This window comes from Dromaius novaehollandiae, chromosome 1 (genome assembly GCF_036370855.1).
Source record: "Dromaius novaehollandiae isolate bDroNov1 chromosome 1, bDroNov1.hap1, whole genome shotgun sequence".
Classification (NCBI taxonomy): Eukaryota; Metazoa; Chordata; class Aves; order Casuariiformes; family Dromaiidae; genus Dromaius; species Dromaius novaehollandiae.
The window spans coordinates 76,478,995-76,496,064 of record NC_088098.1 but is presented as its reverse complement, the minus strand read 5'-3'; the positions used below and the strand labels follow the sequence as shown (position 1 = coordinate 76,496,064).

The 17,070-nt window shown below is 40.7% G+C and overlaps 1 protein-coding gene across 14 annotated transcripts in view; it reads left to right on the top strand.

Moving 5' to 3' along the window:
• The window catches only part of DUSP16 (dual specificity phosphatase 16), a 72,438-nt gene extending 56,302 nt beyond the window's left edge, over window positions 1-16,136 (top strand). For all 14 annotated transcript variants that reach the window (XM_064517285.1, XM_064517272.1, XM_064517235.1 and 11 more), the window contains 3 exons: window positions 7,093-7,252; window positions 7,933-8,056; window positions 11,935-16,136. In XM_064517285.1, coding sequence (XP_064373355.1) covers window positions 7,093-7,252; window positions 7,933-8,056; window positions 11,935-13,111 — 1,461 coding nt within the window. In that variant the 3' untranslated portion in view covers window positions 13,112-16,136. The remainder of the gene's footprint in view (window positions 1-7,092; window positions 7,253-7,932; window positions 8,057-11,934) is intronic.
• The last annotated feature ends 934 nt before the right edge of the window (window positions 16,137-17,070 follow it).

The following is a 17,070-nucleotide window of genomic DNA, read 5'->3' as shown; positions in this document are numbered from 1 at the left end:
GGACACTTGTGGTATATGTAAAATAGACAGCAAAGCCTTCAAGTATAGTACTTGCAGGGTGCTGGACTCTTGGATATCTAAAAGAGTCAGTCTCAAATTGCTATATGTCTGTCTGTATTCCTGTGTGCTTCCACAGGTGTTTACCTCCATGAGGAGACCAAGTCTTATATTGCTTAGAATCTGCATCTTGAATCAATTCTCAAGGGATTTTTTGTCATTTCTACTGCATGTGCCCTCTTGCCTCCTGTTATTCTTTGAGAGTGATATCTGAGTTTCCAATAACTTTCATAAGCTGGTATTTAAATACACAGATTGGGGCAGGGGGTGAAGGGGACACAGAATTCTTCTTCCTAAAATGTTGCCTTAATTCTGTGACAAGCACGTGTGTGTGTGTGTATATATATACATATTTTTAATCCATATATAAAACTTAAGATAGTTCCTATCTTAATAGACCTGCAATTGCATCAAATTCACATGAAAATCATTATGATAAAGAATGTTTCTTCTACTTCTCATTCCATTCCAGTCTGGTCCTTAATAGGCAATTTCTGGATTTTTCACAATTGTTTTAACAGCGTCCTTGACACACAAGCGATCTGCTAGAGGTTGCACTTTAACAGCATACAGAGAAAAATCTGCTGGTATGGAGCATAGTCAGTAGTCCTTGTATTTATTTATTTCAACTGTTAAAATCTTCTGCATCTTCGTTGCCAGGTAACAAGTCGGACACTTAGACTTGATTCATTTATGATGGATCTCAGAACAGCTTATCACTTTTCTTACCACAAAAGCACTTTGTGGTTCCTGGACACACACAGACGGACACACACAGACGGACACACACAGACGGACACACACAGACGGACACACACAGACGGACACACACAGACGGACACACACAGACGGACACACACAGACGGACACACACAGACGGACACACACAGACGGACACACACAGACGGACACACACAGACGGACACACACAGACGGACACACACAGACGGACACACACAGACGGACACACACAGACGGACACACACAGACGGACACACACAGACGGACACACACAGACGGACACACACAGACGGACACACACAGACGGACACACACAGACGGACACACACAGACGGACACACACAGACGGACACACACAGACGGACACACACAGACGGACACACACAGACGGACACACACAGACGGACACACACAGACGGACACACACAGACGGACACACACAGACGGACACACACAGACGGACACACACAGACGGACACACACAGACGGACACACACAGACGGACACACACAGACGGACACACCCCCAACAGGAAATAAATTAAAAAAAATCCTTGCTGTAAATAGTAAAATATTAGAAAGATACTTTTATTGCTGTTTCTTTTAATATGTGAATGGTAAGTGCTATCCTTAGTCACAAAAGGTGTGTGGGGGGGAGATCCCTTACTCTCCTCTAGGGCCAGGGCAATGCCTCTTCATTTGGAATGTGGCTGAAACTCCACATGGGTGCTGTCTATCTGTCATGGCTCCTAAGCAAGGAATAATCCCAAAGGGATGAAAGAGGCTATTTACCTTACTTGCAGTAAATTGCTGCCTATGAATGGATGTTATGCATAAGTACAGTAAGGAGAAGAATCGAAGTGGTAGCCGTGGTCAGGAATTTCATTATAGAGGTGGAGGAGTGTATAAACATGACTGCTGCTGGTAAGCCCTGAGTGTGGCAGAGCGGTCTACAGGAAGAGTTTTGAACTGGTGATGTCTTTCTTGCCCACTAATTTATAATTTTGACGTTATTTCAGCATGTATCTGTCACAGAGCAGGGAGCCCTGCAGCTGCAGGTAATTTAGAATTAATGTAGGATTCTCAGGAGTTGATCAGGTTCTGTACTTCCTCACATATTCTGAGGAGTTATGATCAAGGATTACTGTGTTTCTTATTTTCCTTTGGAGAATCACAAAAATAATAGAATATAATCCACAGAAAATTTAATCAATTCTTATCTCCTGGTGTTATCCTTAACAGTCAATCTTTGGAAATTCTGCCATAGATTAGTAAAGGACCTCTTAGGTTTCTTAACTATTCTAAGACAAATGTACATTTTATGATTTCAGAGCTGCTTGTCTCTCATACCTTTTTTTCCTCTTACTTTGAACCAATAGCAGACAATTCCCTATCCTGAAAATGTTACTTGTTCACTGCACTGAGATGGAACTTCATGTCTCGGTAACTTTGTGACCCCTTCAGTTTTGGCAATTGCCTGTGGAAAGTCTGAAATGGCTTCCATCGTAAATATTGGTGCCTTTATTAGCTTTAAAGAAGCTGTGGCAACACTTAAAGATTTCTGCCTCTTAGAATCCACTTGATGTTTTCCCAGCTATTGGTAACTCCCAATTTCCTGATATTAAACAGTTTCTTGATTCATCTCAAAGTTAGCTATAGCTAGAGGTCAGAAAGCTAGAAGTTCTAAGGGCAGAGGGATACTACCAGACACCTCGGTATTTCCATTGCGCTCCCTTCCACACAGTGTGCTGCTTGGGAAGCCTTGATCCTACATGAGGGTATTGGGGAAAGAGGAGGATTTCTGTCACTAAGTAGTACATAGTAATAAAAATATTGGGAAGCGCAGAATATTCAAGAGGATGAGAAACAAAAATGAGTGATAAGTAGCAGGGGCTGTCTCTGTTACACAAGTCGAGAAGATGGTAAGTGGTTAAGTTTGCATGCTCTGGTTCAGTGGCCTTGCTGCTTTGTCAATTACTGGGGATGACTTCTGTTAAGATTAGAATGAGCTTTTTGTTCAAGTTCAGATTTTTTTTTTAAATAACTTACTGGAATTTTTCAGAAAAAACACCCCAAACTATAAAAGGTAGTTATGTGTGACCTTATGTTTTGCCTTCATGTGCTTTCTGTGGGTTGCCCTTATTTTTCCTATTGACTTCCCTAAAACTTAAATGTCTCAAAAATATCCTGCAAAAAGAACTATTCATCTGCAATACAGTTCAACCCAACTATTGAAAGAGGTGGATTTTCGGCATGGTTTATGAAGATGAACTAGTCCTTTCAGAATCTCTGTAAGCTTATCTCCTCCTACTGCCCATGCACTCAGAGACAAAATATTTGTTGTCTTGCAGGAAGGTCTGTATTCATGACCTTTCAAGAATATTAATGCTATTTGCCATTTATACCTCTGCTGATAATATTTTATTTATGAAACATATGCAAACACGAATGTTCAATTTGATTTCTCTAGCGAAACTATGATTATTTCAAAAAAGTCTTAGGAGATGCTTTATATTTTTGCTTTACGAATTTCTTTTTAAATACTTGGTCTTGAAATGTTTATAATTTTTTTTTCTTTCAGTATTTAGACACTAAAAGCCTCAGGAAAGACCTGTTTTTTTTTCCATGTGTTCTCTAATAATTTGGTGATCAGTAATGCTGCTTTACCTAAAGGCATATATTTGCAGAATGTGAACCTTTTTCACTATTACCAGTTTTATTTTACTCTATTTGGCTAACAGAAGAGTTGGTTGCACTTTTGGGGTCTTAATGTAATATTGTGCTGGTTTCCAGTATCAAACACCGTTGTAAGAGAGTGCTTATTTTGACAGATAGATCTATATTCCTTTCACAAATCTGAAGATCAAAGTTCTAACCTATATAGGAGTGACAGTGTCCTTTCTGAAAGACAGCATAACAAAAAAAATCTGTGTAGTGCCTGAGTGACTCTCCTACTTGTATTTCACGTTTTACACCAGCATTTGAACTGTAAAACTTTCTGGTTTGCTACTTAACTATTAATTTTTTTTCCTCACAGACCTGGATTTTATTTCCTGGAACAAAATAACATTTTAGGGCACCATTAATTTTTAAGATTAAACAAGTCATAAAATGTAAATAAGCTGACAAAAGAGCATTTACCTTCTTTTCACAAAGTTGTTAGCATTAGGATTTCTGGATCTTCCATCATAATTCACTTCTTCCTCTTGGGTACATTACAATGAAGTCACTGTTATGGTTATTATATTAGTGTGCTGCACAGGGAATGATTGATACCTCAGAAGAGAAGGAATCATAACTTCTTTCTTTAGCCGTCTTCTCAAAGACAAGCACTAACACATTTTTGGGTGTTTTTTTGGCTCGGAAATTTCAGACTTGGCATCTGCAACCTTCCAATTCCCATTTGGACAATCAATTCCACATCAAAAATCTTATATAACTGTGGAACTGTGGTGGTTGGACTGTGCAGCCCACCAGCACTTATGCTCAAAAAAAAAAAGGCTTTTCTATTCTTCTAAATTCATCAGCTTCTCAGCACCCCTTAGAGCTAATACATGCTATGGTCTGAATAAATACATATCATGGAGCTCCATTTGTTAGCAATACCTGCGTTGCCTCTCTTGTGGCGAATAATGGAGTTAGTGTGGCATTTATACCTAATACTGTTCATGATTCTGCATGTACCTGCTATTTAAGTTGTTCCTCACTCACCTTTAAGACCTTAAGTGGTGACAATAGGTAGCTGGTTTGGGAGGGGAGGGATTTTTCAGCTTAGTGATCAAAAGTAGGTATTTATTTTACGGAAGTTAATGTTGAATAGTTTGAATCCTAGACTTGAAAAGCTGTGTAGGCCAGGACAGGGAGGCATGGAGTCCCAACAGGACTGGTGATTTCCTTTGCACTGGTTGGATACCGTGGGTCTAGCAGTAACTGGTCTCCTGTGCCAAGAACCCCTTTCTCGATGTGTCCCCCTCTGCAGAGTCCCAAATGCTTCCCTACTTCCTTACAGCACTCTGGTTTTAAACTTCTAGGTGTATCAGTATATGGTAGCTAAATGTGGTACCAGGATATGTGAACGCGTAGGCTGCCAAAGGCACACAGGGCTGAAGGAGGCTTGAGTTGGGAAGAGGCAAAGGAAGAGAGAGAAGGAGGAATTGGTGGTAGAAGAACCTGATGTTGTTACGAAGAGGAGCTGAGCTGCAGTGGGAGCATGACCTAGAAAACTTGTAGGGCAAGAAGCAGTAGTGCTGAAAACCTACTTTGCTGCACCCAGCTCTTATTTTGACAATTGCTGCAATTTATATTTCTGATAATTTGCTTTAGGGGTAATTGGTCATCTTCCATCGCCCTTGGATGGGTATCTCTATGTGGATAATGTATATACAGTAGGTTAAGGTGACCACATCTTTAGGCACCTCTGCATGTGCTAGTTTGAGGGATTTGAGGTGAAAGTTTGGAGAAGTTCATAAAGGTGGTGGCCATTTTTGTTGTCTGGAGCAAATTCAGCTCGCAAGCATAGGTCCACGCAAACTCCCTGTTTACAACTGCTGCTGAGAACTTGTAGTAGTACAGTAAGACTGGATTTTATACATTGCCCTCTGCAAGTGAATATGGGGTAGATTTCAATTTGTATTGAAGGGTATGTGTATTCATCCTTTCTACATACACACCGGATCATACGTGTGGTGTACCAGTGTACTTACAAAACGCTCATTATTTAAACTGCTCTGATTTTAACAAGAGCAGAGTTCTGACCCTTTAGCTAAATATCCATGTTCTAGTTTGTCCTCACCAAAACTTCTTTACACTTACAAGAAAAATAAATATGGGGAAGAATTGACCATTCAACTTCATTAGTATGTTTTTGTACTGGAAGACCTCCAGTTGAAACCTACAGTGTAAGAATTGATTCCTGCTACTGTTCCCTGTAGATTGATATAACTTTTCTTTTTGATAAACTTGCTATAGAGGCAAAAGGATTAAAATCAGAATCTCTCTGGTTTTGTTTTTTATGTTTCAGTTTAGTTTCTGACATGAATTTGCATGAAATCTAGCCAAAACTACTGTCCAGGTGTGGTACCGCATGCCAAATCATATATGAAACGGAACAGTTGTTTGATTAGTGTTACTTTGACTTGCTTACTTGCTTTCCTATGGCAGGATGCTTGCTTACAGGAGACTGGATATTTTTGGTAGAGCAGTCTCTATATTTCATTTCATATGGTTTAGCAATGAAGTGCCTAATGCATCATACTTGCTTCTTTCATTCTACACAGAGTATGGTATGCTGGAGTAAAGCATTGTCTTTCTTATTTGCAATCATGAAAAATATTTTAATGCCTTAAGTATTTAAAAGGCCTAGTCAACTGTCATAGCTGAGTCTCTTTGTTCCCGTAACAATCTCTGAGATGCAGGAGGACTGAAAACTGAAATGTAGACAACTGAATCTTGCATCACAAAGCAGAATTCTGATAAAACTGCAGTTATTACTCAGCGCTTTATTTAAAAAAAAAAAAATCTAATTCAAGGACTTCAGCCCTTTTCAGCTGTTTCCCTCAATATTTTCAGTGAGCTTTTCACATTGTCCTAGAAACAAGGAAGTTCCAGACGCCTTAAGAGGTGACTATGTGATGGGAACAGGAGTCTTCTCCCCAGCCTGGGCATGGACTCATATACTCCAAAGAGAAAGGTGGAGGGAATGCTGACTGTACCACTTATTTTGTTTGTTTTAACTAACTTCACACAGCTGTACTAAATGTTTTTCTTGTTGCATTGGCAGTGCAGGAGAATCAGTTGCATTTCAGATTTTTCACTCATATCTGGGAGGAGGTAACCTCCACCTTAGATACGGGATCCAGAAAACACGTGTTACTCAGGTCAGCAAACTACCTGTGGGAGGTGGTTGGGTATATTGTCACCTTGCCAGGTAAGGATTTAAACCAAGGTCGGAAGAAAAAAAAAAAAAAAAAAAAAGCAGCCTCTCTTGGAAATGATGATTCATAGTAACAGAAGGTATTCTACCATTACTTCTCTTCTTTGTTAGCTTTGTTTTTATGGACTCAGCAGTCTATATGTTATTTGGACACATTGGATATATCATTAAAAGTTGTTGGAAGAATAAAAAGCTTAGGAGTAATCTTTTTCAAAAAAGAATGCCCTTAAAACAGCTAGACTGATGGAAATATGAATTTCAGTTTAGTTTTTAGCTTTATCATGGGTTTTTTGTTCATGGCTTCTTGTAGTGTGCCAAGGTGTCATTTGACTTCTCTAGTCTTAACCTTTATCTCCTCCACAGGAGCTGATGCAGCAGAATGATATTGGTTATGTATTAAACGCCAGCAACACTTGTCCAAAGCCTGATTTTATTCCAGAGTCCCATTTCCTGAGAGTGCCTGTGAATGACAGCTTTTGTGAGAAAATTTTGCCTTGGTTGGATAAATCAGTAGATTTTATAGGTAAGAAGAAACATTAGATAGTCCCTCTAACGGTTTCTAATTTCTTTTTTGTGTGTTTGTCTCCCGTTTTAGCTGGAGGAGCCCTGAATGCTTTTTGGGTGGTATGAAAATACTGTAAGGATCTAAGTATATTATCACCATCACTTTATAAGCACAGAAGCAAAATAACAGGAAGATTCTGTCACTGCGTGATCCAGCACTTATGGAACAAAGACACTTTTAAGAGCCCAACTGCACTTTCTGGCAGCCTGGGGAGATATCTGACACTCCTGTGTAGACTGCATTAGAAAATTATGCATACACAAATCCTGTCCTTAGCTTTGAGCAGTAACCAAACGGATGAACTGGTTAAGTTGTTTCTAATTTTATATGCAAGTAAAAGCAAGTATTCGTGATGGAACAATTGCCTTTCCTAGATTCCTATATATGGTTGCTTACATGCATGTCAAAGTAGGTGCAGTATGCTGTAACTGCAGTGTGTTTCCTATGTGTAGTCACATGCTTCTTTATTAAGTTCAGTGAAAGAAAGTAAGTGTCTTTTGTTTAAAGCTTCCATGAGTTCCGCAATAAGTGGTTAATGTGGAAGTTTTAACAATTTTAAAAATAGTGTTTTTTTGCAAACTCTTCATCATGCTATAATGCTACTGAGATTGACACTTGACAACTCCTTTGCTATGCAGAAAAAGCAAAAGCATCGAATGGACATGTGTTAGTGCACTGTTTGGCTGGAATATCTCGCTCTGCCACAATTGCTATTGCATATATCATGAAGAGAATGGATATGTCCTTAGATGAAGCTTACAGGTAAGGACAAAATTTCCATTCTCCCAAGACATTAATTCTTGTGCCTCAGCTTGCTTTTAAGGTGAGTGATAAACGATTATGTGACCAAGGGAAGAAGCAGAAACTTTATTTTATCCTGTAGTCCATTGACTTCCAAGCAGTCTTGCTTTAAACATAGGCTTCCTCCATAAGCAAATCAGTGGTTGTATGCAGACATCACACACCTAATACTAATTCCCCGCCTGCAGAATGCTGATGCTGGTATCTGCGCTGAGTAGGCAAGTATATGGTATTTAAACTGCAGTAATTGCTTTAAAAATACATACAAATATATACACATATACATATAAATGTGTGTGTGATATATATATAAAAACGTATACACGCACACACACACATATATATATATATATATATATACACACAAATGTGTGTATGTATATGTGTGTATATAGCTATTTATACATATATCTATATCTATATCTATATATATATATAGCACATGAGAATATCTTGCAAGCCCAAGAGAAAGGAATGGAGGAGGGTGAAGAAAGAACTGAGGGTATTTATAATCAGGCTTATGACAAATGCTAGACAGGATCTATTGACTTCAAGTTGGTAGCTGGTAATACTCTCAAAGAAGTGCCTTCTGGTGAAAAGTTGTCTAGGAATTGAAAAAAAGCTTCTTTGACAGTAAGCTCAACCAAAAAGTCTTGGAAAAAGTATTTGGAAGTATCAACTGTTTATAGCATCAGGAATTTTTATGCAAAAACAGAACAAAACAACAACAAAAACTTTAACCTTTCAAATCACGCTGTTTCTGTAGTCGGATTGTAAATACTTTGGTACATTCCAAGTGACCTGACTGCAATTTGCTGTGGCTTCTGTATTTCCCTTAACAAAGTGCTTTTAGTTTCCATATTGCACTGTAAATGTTGGCTATCTTCTTGCTGGGATTTATAAGCTAATTGGTATTGCTGATGTATCTCTATAATACGTGTAGTTCAGAAGCAATTTGAAGAGTTGCACTGGAGCAGCTACTGCTGTCTGAAAAATACTCATTATGACAGGACAGAGGGCATTTGATATTCTGTTTCATGGGGCATTTTCTGTTAAGTTGATGAATGAATATAATTACATATGGGTAGAAAAAGTGTGTGCAAGAAATACCTGAGCTGCAAACATCTCTAATTGCCTTTAGACATCATCTACAGTTTATTACTAGTACTTGCTCTCAGTTTTGTCTGGTAATTTTAACAGATATGGTGACACGAGCTTAACTGAGAGGCATAGATGAAAACTCACAATTACGCAGGAAATGACTGTATAGACAGTATAGATGAATTAATGGATATGGATGAATAATGTGCAGTGGATTAGCTGATTCACTGAACAGACCATCTTGATTTTAGGCTGCAGTTGTCTGGGGATGAGAGCTGTGAAGTACTGAACACTTCTGAAAGACTCACATTTAAGTGAACATCTCATTGGGTTAAAAGCAGTTGTCATTGATATACAATAAGTGCTGCTTCTAAATTTTTTGTATTACATCTTTGCATTAAATTCTAGTTTGTTTCTTAACCAAAGCTGAATTGAGTGAGAAATATTAATCATCCTTGGGCTCTTTTCTTTGCATTGTAGGTACCAAACAACTCTTGTGAAATTAAGATTATATTTTGCTATATTTTCTTTGGTACAGTTTATGGTGAAAATGGTCTGTATGAAACTTCACTCATTGGTTTGGGATCTTTTGTTGGCAAAGCTTGAAAGAAAAATATTTTTTCTGAGCTAATGAAAGGCATTAGATAAAATGTTTGTCTGATGCTGTGTTTGTTACAAAAATAGAAAGGCAACACTAAACATTACTTGGAGTGAAAGGTCTGAGGAAATACATTGCTTTATCTTCTGTTTCTTTTGTAAAGTTGACCACGCAAGGGAAACAAGCATGAAAATTAAATGTTACACACATTCTTCACTTAAAAAAAGACTGCATGTCTTAAAATAAAAAAGGTTATGCAAAGCTTTAAAACTCTTAAAACTTGTCAGGAGGATCTGGAGACTTTCTGGAACCCACCCACCCCGCAAGGTTAGTTTTTCTGGGGGAATGTCCTGTATTTGGCAGTAGGAAGAGGAAAAGGTTGGCAAATGGAGAAAAATATGAAGTCCCAAGAGAGATTCTTTAGTTCAATCTTTTAGCATTGAATTTGGGGGCCTTCATTCCAGTGTAAGCAATGCAGTCACAAGAATTGATACAATCTTTGTTCATTCTTTTCCTGTCAAAGCCAGTTGCACTTGTTACTGTAGCAGCAGTACTATAAAGCAAGATCCTTCTGGTTGCACTGCTGTTTCTGACCTGTGTTCTGGTAGCCTCTGCAAAAGCCTGTTCCTTCAACCTTCTCCATGCCTTCGTTTGTATATTGGGAAGCTTCTGGTGTCATTCTGTGCCATGTGATTTTTCCAGTTCATAGTATCAGCTTGACTATTTCTACTATTCAGAGAATTAGCAGAAAAGAGAAGCTCGTGCTGTGTTCAAGAAGCTAAGCATCCTTGAAATCGTTTGGAAAAAAAATGCGTATTTTGTTTGATTCTTTCATGTGCTTGCTTGCATTTCTGTTGGTATATACTATATGGATAAATACACATAGGAATTTTTCCCATGCTGTTTTTAATGACTGCATGCTTAGCTTTTGCACACATCCCCAGAGAGACTTTCTGCTTTTAAAAATATTTAATTTTCCAAGTGATCCATTCTGTGTGTGTTTGTATTAGATTTAGTTCTTCAAGATCTTTTTCCCTTGTTAATACTGTCTGGTACCTTTATAATTCCAGGAATAAAAAAAGAAAGGAGGGATTTAGGATTTCAATTTTGAAGTGACATGGGCAGCTCCCCCCAGTCCACACAAAGCAGAGTAGTTATTTAGCTGTGTTGCAAATCAGACAGGTAGAAAAGATACCTTTGTATTTAACTTTGAAGTGTATGACATGACTTCCAGTACTTAAATTCTCTCATGCATTTAGAGTCCAGCTTCAGAAAAACACTTCAGGCATGCATTGCACTTCACCCCTATTCAACAGAGTATGCAAGCACGTACTTAGGTTGACAGGTGAATGTTTATCAGGCTGCTTCCTATGTGACTGAAAAATGTGTTGACTTTTTTACTTATTTGGCTTAAACACGTCCAGAGCTGGAGAGAACTAACTAACTTTGAGCTACCTTTGCTCCTCTCTGTGTAGGTGTTTTGTTTTGTTTTTTGTTTATAATCATTATCAGTGATCATATCAGTATATGATAGATACTGCATTTGCTGTGCAAGGTCAGCATATACAAAAGCCATCTACCTAACAGGATAGGAAGCACTGACTTCAACAATAACCACATGAAAGAGAAGGGTGAAAGGAATATGGATTTTTCTCCCCTTTGCGTGGTGGGGAAGGCAGTCTGTTCTCTGTGGTACTGGAGGGTTCAGGCCCTTCGCTAGAGCTCCAGTGCTATTCATAAGGAACTTGAGGTGCTCCTATATCTGGTCAAACTAAGGTAGCAGGGATACACACTGATAAAGTAAAACAAGGAAAATGATTCCCTTGAACCTCATTGTAGACATCAAAGGAGACATCAAAAGGCCATTCCCCCCCTCCCCCCCCCCCCCCCATTTTAGCTACCTTTAAGTAAACTGTAAAGAGGATTGAGAGCACCCAGCATCATCCTGCTTAAAAGCTGCCTTCCTCTCCCCCCGCCCCCCTATCTGTAAGTTACCTGTGCTTGGCTGAATCTGAATTCAAATATCTTGACAAGTTAAAATTAAGCCGCTAAGCCTAGAGTGCTTATCGGGAATGTTATCTCAGATCTGAGCAGCAAGTTTTTTAAAGTAATTCTTGTTTTGTTTTTCCACTCTTCCCAGATTTGTGAAAGAAAAAAGGCCAACCATTTCTCCTAACTTCAACTTTCTGGGCCAGCTTTTGGACTTTGAGAAGAAGATTAAGAACCCGAGTGGTCAGCCTGGACATATTAGTAAGCTGAAACTTCTGCATTTGGAAAAAAGCAGTGAGCACGTCCTGGTCCCAGAAGGTGGGCAGAGCAGCCTCCCCACCAGTCAGCTCTGCATTACCTCTACCTCTGAGATTGTGGAGCAGAAGTCAATGGACTCCGGAAGTGTGCCAGGCACACGCTTGCCGTCTTTGGAAGACAGCCCACTGGTACAGGGCATAAATGGACTCCATGTGTCCCTAGATAAGGTAGAAGACAGCAACCGGCTGAAGCGCTCCTTTTCTTTGGATATCAAATCTGTATCCTACTCAGCAAGTAGCAACTGCGTGACTGCATCCGTTCAGGGCTTTGCCTCCTCCGAAGACACTCTGGAGTACTACAAACATGCAACTGCTTTAGATGGTGGCAGCAAGTTGTGTCAGTTCTCCCCTGTCCAGGAGGTCTCAGAGCAGACCCCAGAAACCAGCCCTGATAAAGAGGAAGCAAACCCTCCCAAGAAGCCCCAGAGCCCCTGGCAGCTGGATAGCCAGAGCAAGTGGCAACACCCGGGTAGAGGCAGCAATAGCACCACCACGCAGCGGTCACTCTTGTACCCCCTCCACCGGAGCGGGAGCATGGAAGACAACTACCGAACAAACTTCCTGTTTGGTCTCTCCACTAGTCAGCAACATCTGGCAAAGTCTGCAGCTGGGCTGGGCCTCAAAGGCTGGCACTCGGACATCTTGGCTCCTCAAACATCTGCCACATCCCTTACCAACAGCTGGTATTTTGCAGCTGAGTCCTCGCACTTCTACTCTGCCTCTGCCATCTATGGGAACACTGCAGCTTACTCTGCCTACAGCTGCAGTCAGCTGCCCACGGGCTGCGACCAAGCCTGTGCTGTGCGCAGGAGGCCAAAGCAGGGCGATCGAGGTGACTCCAGGAGGAGCTGGCATGAGGAAAGCTCTTTTGAAAAGCAGTTTAAGCGCAGAAGCTGCCAGATGGAGTTTGGGGAGAGCATCATGTCAGACAACAGATCCAGAGAAGAACTGGGGAAAGTAGGCAGTCAGTCGAGCTTTTCAGGCAGCATGGAAATCATTGAAGTGTCTTGAAATAGCAGACTTATATGACTTTACCAGAATTGCTTCCCCCTCCAGGCTGCTCCCCCAGTGTTTGAGTTCCCTGTAAATCTGAAAAGAACAAACTTTATACAAAAGTGTGTGTGTGGGCCGGGGGGGAGGGGGGAATGTGGGGTTTCAGTGTGAATGCAGTGACTAGATTAATACAGCAAAGAAATAGTAAGTGAGCATCTGGACAAGGAGACCAAGTATACTGTTGGGTTTTTCTCCTCTCCTTGCCTGGAGAAGGGCAGAGCATTTCAAGTTTTCCCTGGCAGATGAAGCAGTTATATGCAATGGATTGCACATCCTTTCAATGTTTTAAATGGGAAGCTGTCTTGGTATCAGACCATTTCTCTGGTTCCACTGAGACGCACTTCTACTGATCAAAGCTAGTTTGATTCTCCCCTCCCCATGCCCCAAGTCTTCACCAGTGCACCTTAGCCCTGACACTGAGCCATCCTCTGGAGGGAGACCTTTCCCCTGTAAGAAGGGAGACTGAGAGTGATTCCAAAGGAAGTAGGGACTGGTTACAGCAAGGCTGGACTGAAAACAGACTTCAGAAAAATGTAAATACTGGTGTAACTATTGTTCTAAGGGATAGGCTTTAGATGATTTGCTAGAGAGCTGCTTCAGAGAAAAACCAGTACCTCAGAAATATAAAAAATAAACTTAGGGCTTTATGGCTGCCAGTTGCTGGTAGTCAGTTCATAAGCAATGTGAACAAGTAACAACTAGCCACATCTGATTTTTTTTCTTTAAGCTGTCTACGCACAAGTGTTTCAGTTGGCTTAGCAGCAGCTTTTTTTAAGACAACAAGTGAACCAGACTTACGACTATTTCCCCCAGTCTTTTTAAATATAAAATAAACAGGATTGTATTTTTGATATTGGGTTACTAAGCTGGCTTCTGGGAGAGGGATAGCTGTTTGGCTTCTAAGCTGTAATGGAGTGGTTAATACTTAGGGCTATGTGCAAGAGATAAGTGGTTGGTCAAAATACTGCAGAATCCTCTTTTTGCCAATTGACAATTCAATAGATAAATTTTGAAGGGGTGTTTTTAGTAGGGCTTGGTGGGATGAGCAGTAACATTAAGGAACTGTTCCTCATACACAGTTCCAGTCACATGTCCTAAAAAAGCAGGTGGGAGTAATTCCTGGGGTTTCCCCCCCCAGTATCCGTGCCCAAACTGTGGGGACTCTGAGATGGATGCTCCCCATCGGCTTTGCTGACTTCATTTGAGAAAGAGAGATCTGTTTTCATTGGATAACGAAACAGGGGGACTCCAGAGCCCCTCCTTGTAACATGTGAAAGAAACTGGGTTTGCGAGGAGACGGCCTGCTCACCTCCAGCACGTGTGGCTCCAGAGGGACTTCATTCAGGCTGTTGTCCTCGGCTGGAGTCTCAGTGCCCCTGGGTGCTGTTGCATGGTTTGGCTGTGGGTGCTGTGAGCTGTGCTGCTGCTGGCCCAGGCACCTTTCTGGTCTGCACCAAGCTGGAGTATCTGCTGGTGTCATTCCCTGCTGCCAGCAGGGGTGTTTCACAGGAGATCGGGCACAACCTTTTGTGTGTGTTGTTTTTGACAGTGAACCAGCTGCTTCCCCTCCAGCTTGTGATTCTTGCGGTACGTTGGCTGCTGCTGCTTAAATTGCCATGTAATACTGTAAACCTCTTACAGTATTGTGAGGAGTGGTACCAAAGGCACAAGCTGTGCGCATGTTCTCAAGCTCTTCCCCAGGACCCTTTACAACATGCGTATGGCTATAGGCCTCAGCGTTTTGTCCAATTTCAGTGCAGGCAGCTGAAAACTATAAATCAAATGTAACATACTTACCCCTGGCCAACAGCTTTTAGAAAGAAAAAAAAAAAAATTCAATGGAGGTCACTGAAGCCCTAATTCAAGTCAGCAGCTTGGTTTTTTTTTGTTGTTGTTGCTGTTTTTTTTGTTTGTTTTACTGTAAGTTTAGCTAGTTTGTGACTCAAATCTCAGGTTTTACTATGTTGAAAAGTGGAGACAATTTTTGTCTTTTTGTTTTGTTTTGTGGCTAGGATGTGACTTAATTTCCTATGATGGACTGCTTAAAATAGCACTGAAAGCTACAGCATTGATTAACTTGATCCTAAAAAGCATGAGAGACACACAGAGAAGCAGCAACAGGAGTAATTGAACCCAGAGGCTGTGTTCGTGACGTATATATGAAATGCCAAAAGAAAGGGTAGTCTGGACAAGGGACAGGTTGACACCACACTGTAAAGCATGTCAGGTCTTGGCTATTCATTAAACACAGAGCCACTTGTCTATGTTTACATACCAAGTGAAAGTGATTACATTACATCCATTTTCAGCATATATACACACTGTGTGCATGTGTGTATATACACGTGTAAACCGTTTAGCAGTGCTCCTCTCAGCCAGATTTCAGTTACAGCCCATGTCTTTCTTTCATTTAAATTGGTTAATGGGGGGAAAAAATGCATAAATAAATCCCTGCAGGCAGAAACAGAATCTTCCTGGGTTTTGTGCTCATTCACATGTGTGTTCTTCCCCATCTCGCTCTTTCTCTCCCTCTCTATACACACACAAATGTGTATGTTTGGGCTCTGTTTGTTTAATCTCTTTCTGGGGAACTGAATTCTGGTTTTTGGGCTCCTCATGATTTCCAACATGCTGCAGTCACTGACTGAATCAAAGCTGGAGGCTTGGTATGCTGGGGGACAGGGCCCTGCAGGAGGAAGCCTTAAGGCCAGATCCTTTGCAGGGTGGTACCCCATTTCATTTCTGAACTAATGTCCTGTACCTGAACAATGCTGGAAATGGCTTTTAGATGTTTGGAAAGCAAAGTGGAGGACGGGAGGGGGAGAAACGTGTACAATGTTCAGGATGAATTTAATGTTCTTTGGTGTATGGCAGGCTGGTTAAATGGTTCAGAGAGATGCAAGTTTCTCATCTTGTTGTGTCCTAAGCATTATCTGTATGTTATGATGAAATAAAATCAGATGTGGTACCTGTTTCTATAGAACAGCTAAGGAAAGGAGCCTGTTTTTCTCTGGCTGTGGAGTATGTGTTACCTGTCTGCAGTACGACCTGCTTTCTAGTGGCCAGGACTAGCAGGTGGCTCATCCTTATGGTATGTTATGTTCTGCAGATGTGTGCCTACTGATGGGCAGCTTGGTTGGACTGCTGGTCACAAACAGCAGTGATTTACAGCACCTGTAACAGTTTCAGCCTCTTCACCTATTCCCACCTACCCTGCCCCTTCTGCTGCCTTGAATAGAAGTGGCTCTTTTTTTTTTTTTTTTTTTTCCCCCCCTCTGGTATTAACATTTTACAGTTTCTAGTACAGTTGCATTCAATAATACTGTTACATAAAGTAGCAATCTTCCAGTTCCCAGGTGCATACATTGGCTTGTAAAGATAGCTGTGCAAGTATTTCAAACTGTTTGACTTACCCAAGGTGAAACATATGTCTGTCTTGCCTCCTAAACTTCTTATTTGAACAAGAGTTTCATTGCACTGATACTTGTTTTGACTGGTGCCTGTATGGAGCCCTCTGAGTAACTTCCTAATGCTGAGGGAGGGATATGCCCATAATTACTCCTTCAGAAAATAGCTTGTACAGATGTAATATATGTTAAAGAATAAATTCTGAGGTTAGATCTTTGGATGGCAAAGCTTAGACCTACAGGTTTGTGTAATGGCATCTTCGAACTCAGATGCAGCAATATAAGCCCTATTTTAAGGGAATTTTAAAGCATTAACCCAGAATGGGAAATGTGTACCCTCTAGCTGCTGTAGACGAGGCAGTACTGTCTGCTACTGCACAAGTAACAAACTTCCTTTCTACAGCCATGAAGTGCTAGCTATAAAATGAAAAGCTTGCATCCATTGCACAGTAAAACAAGAACCAAGTACAGTATCAGACCTAAATAGCTTATTACCCCCAAAATACATTA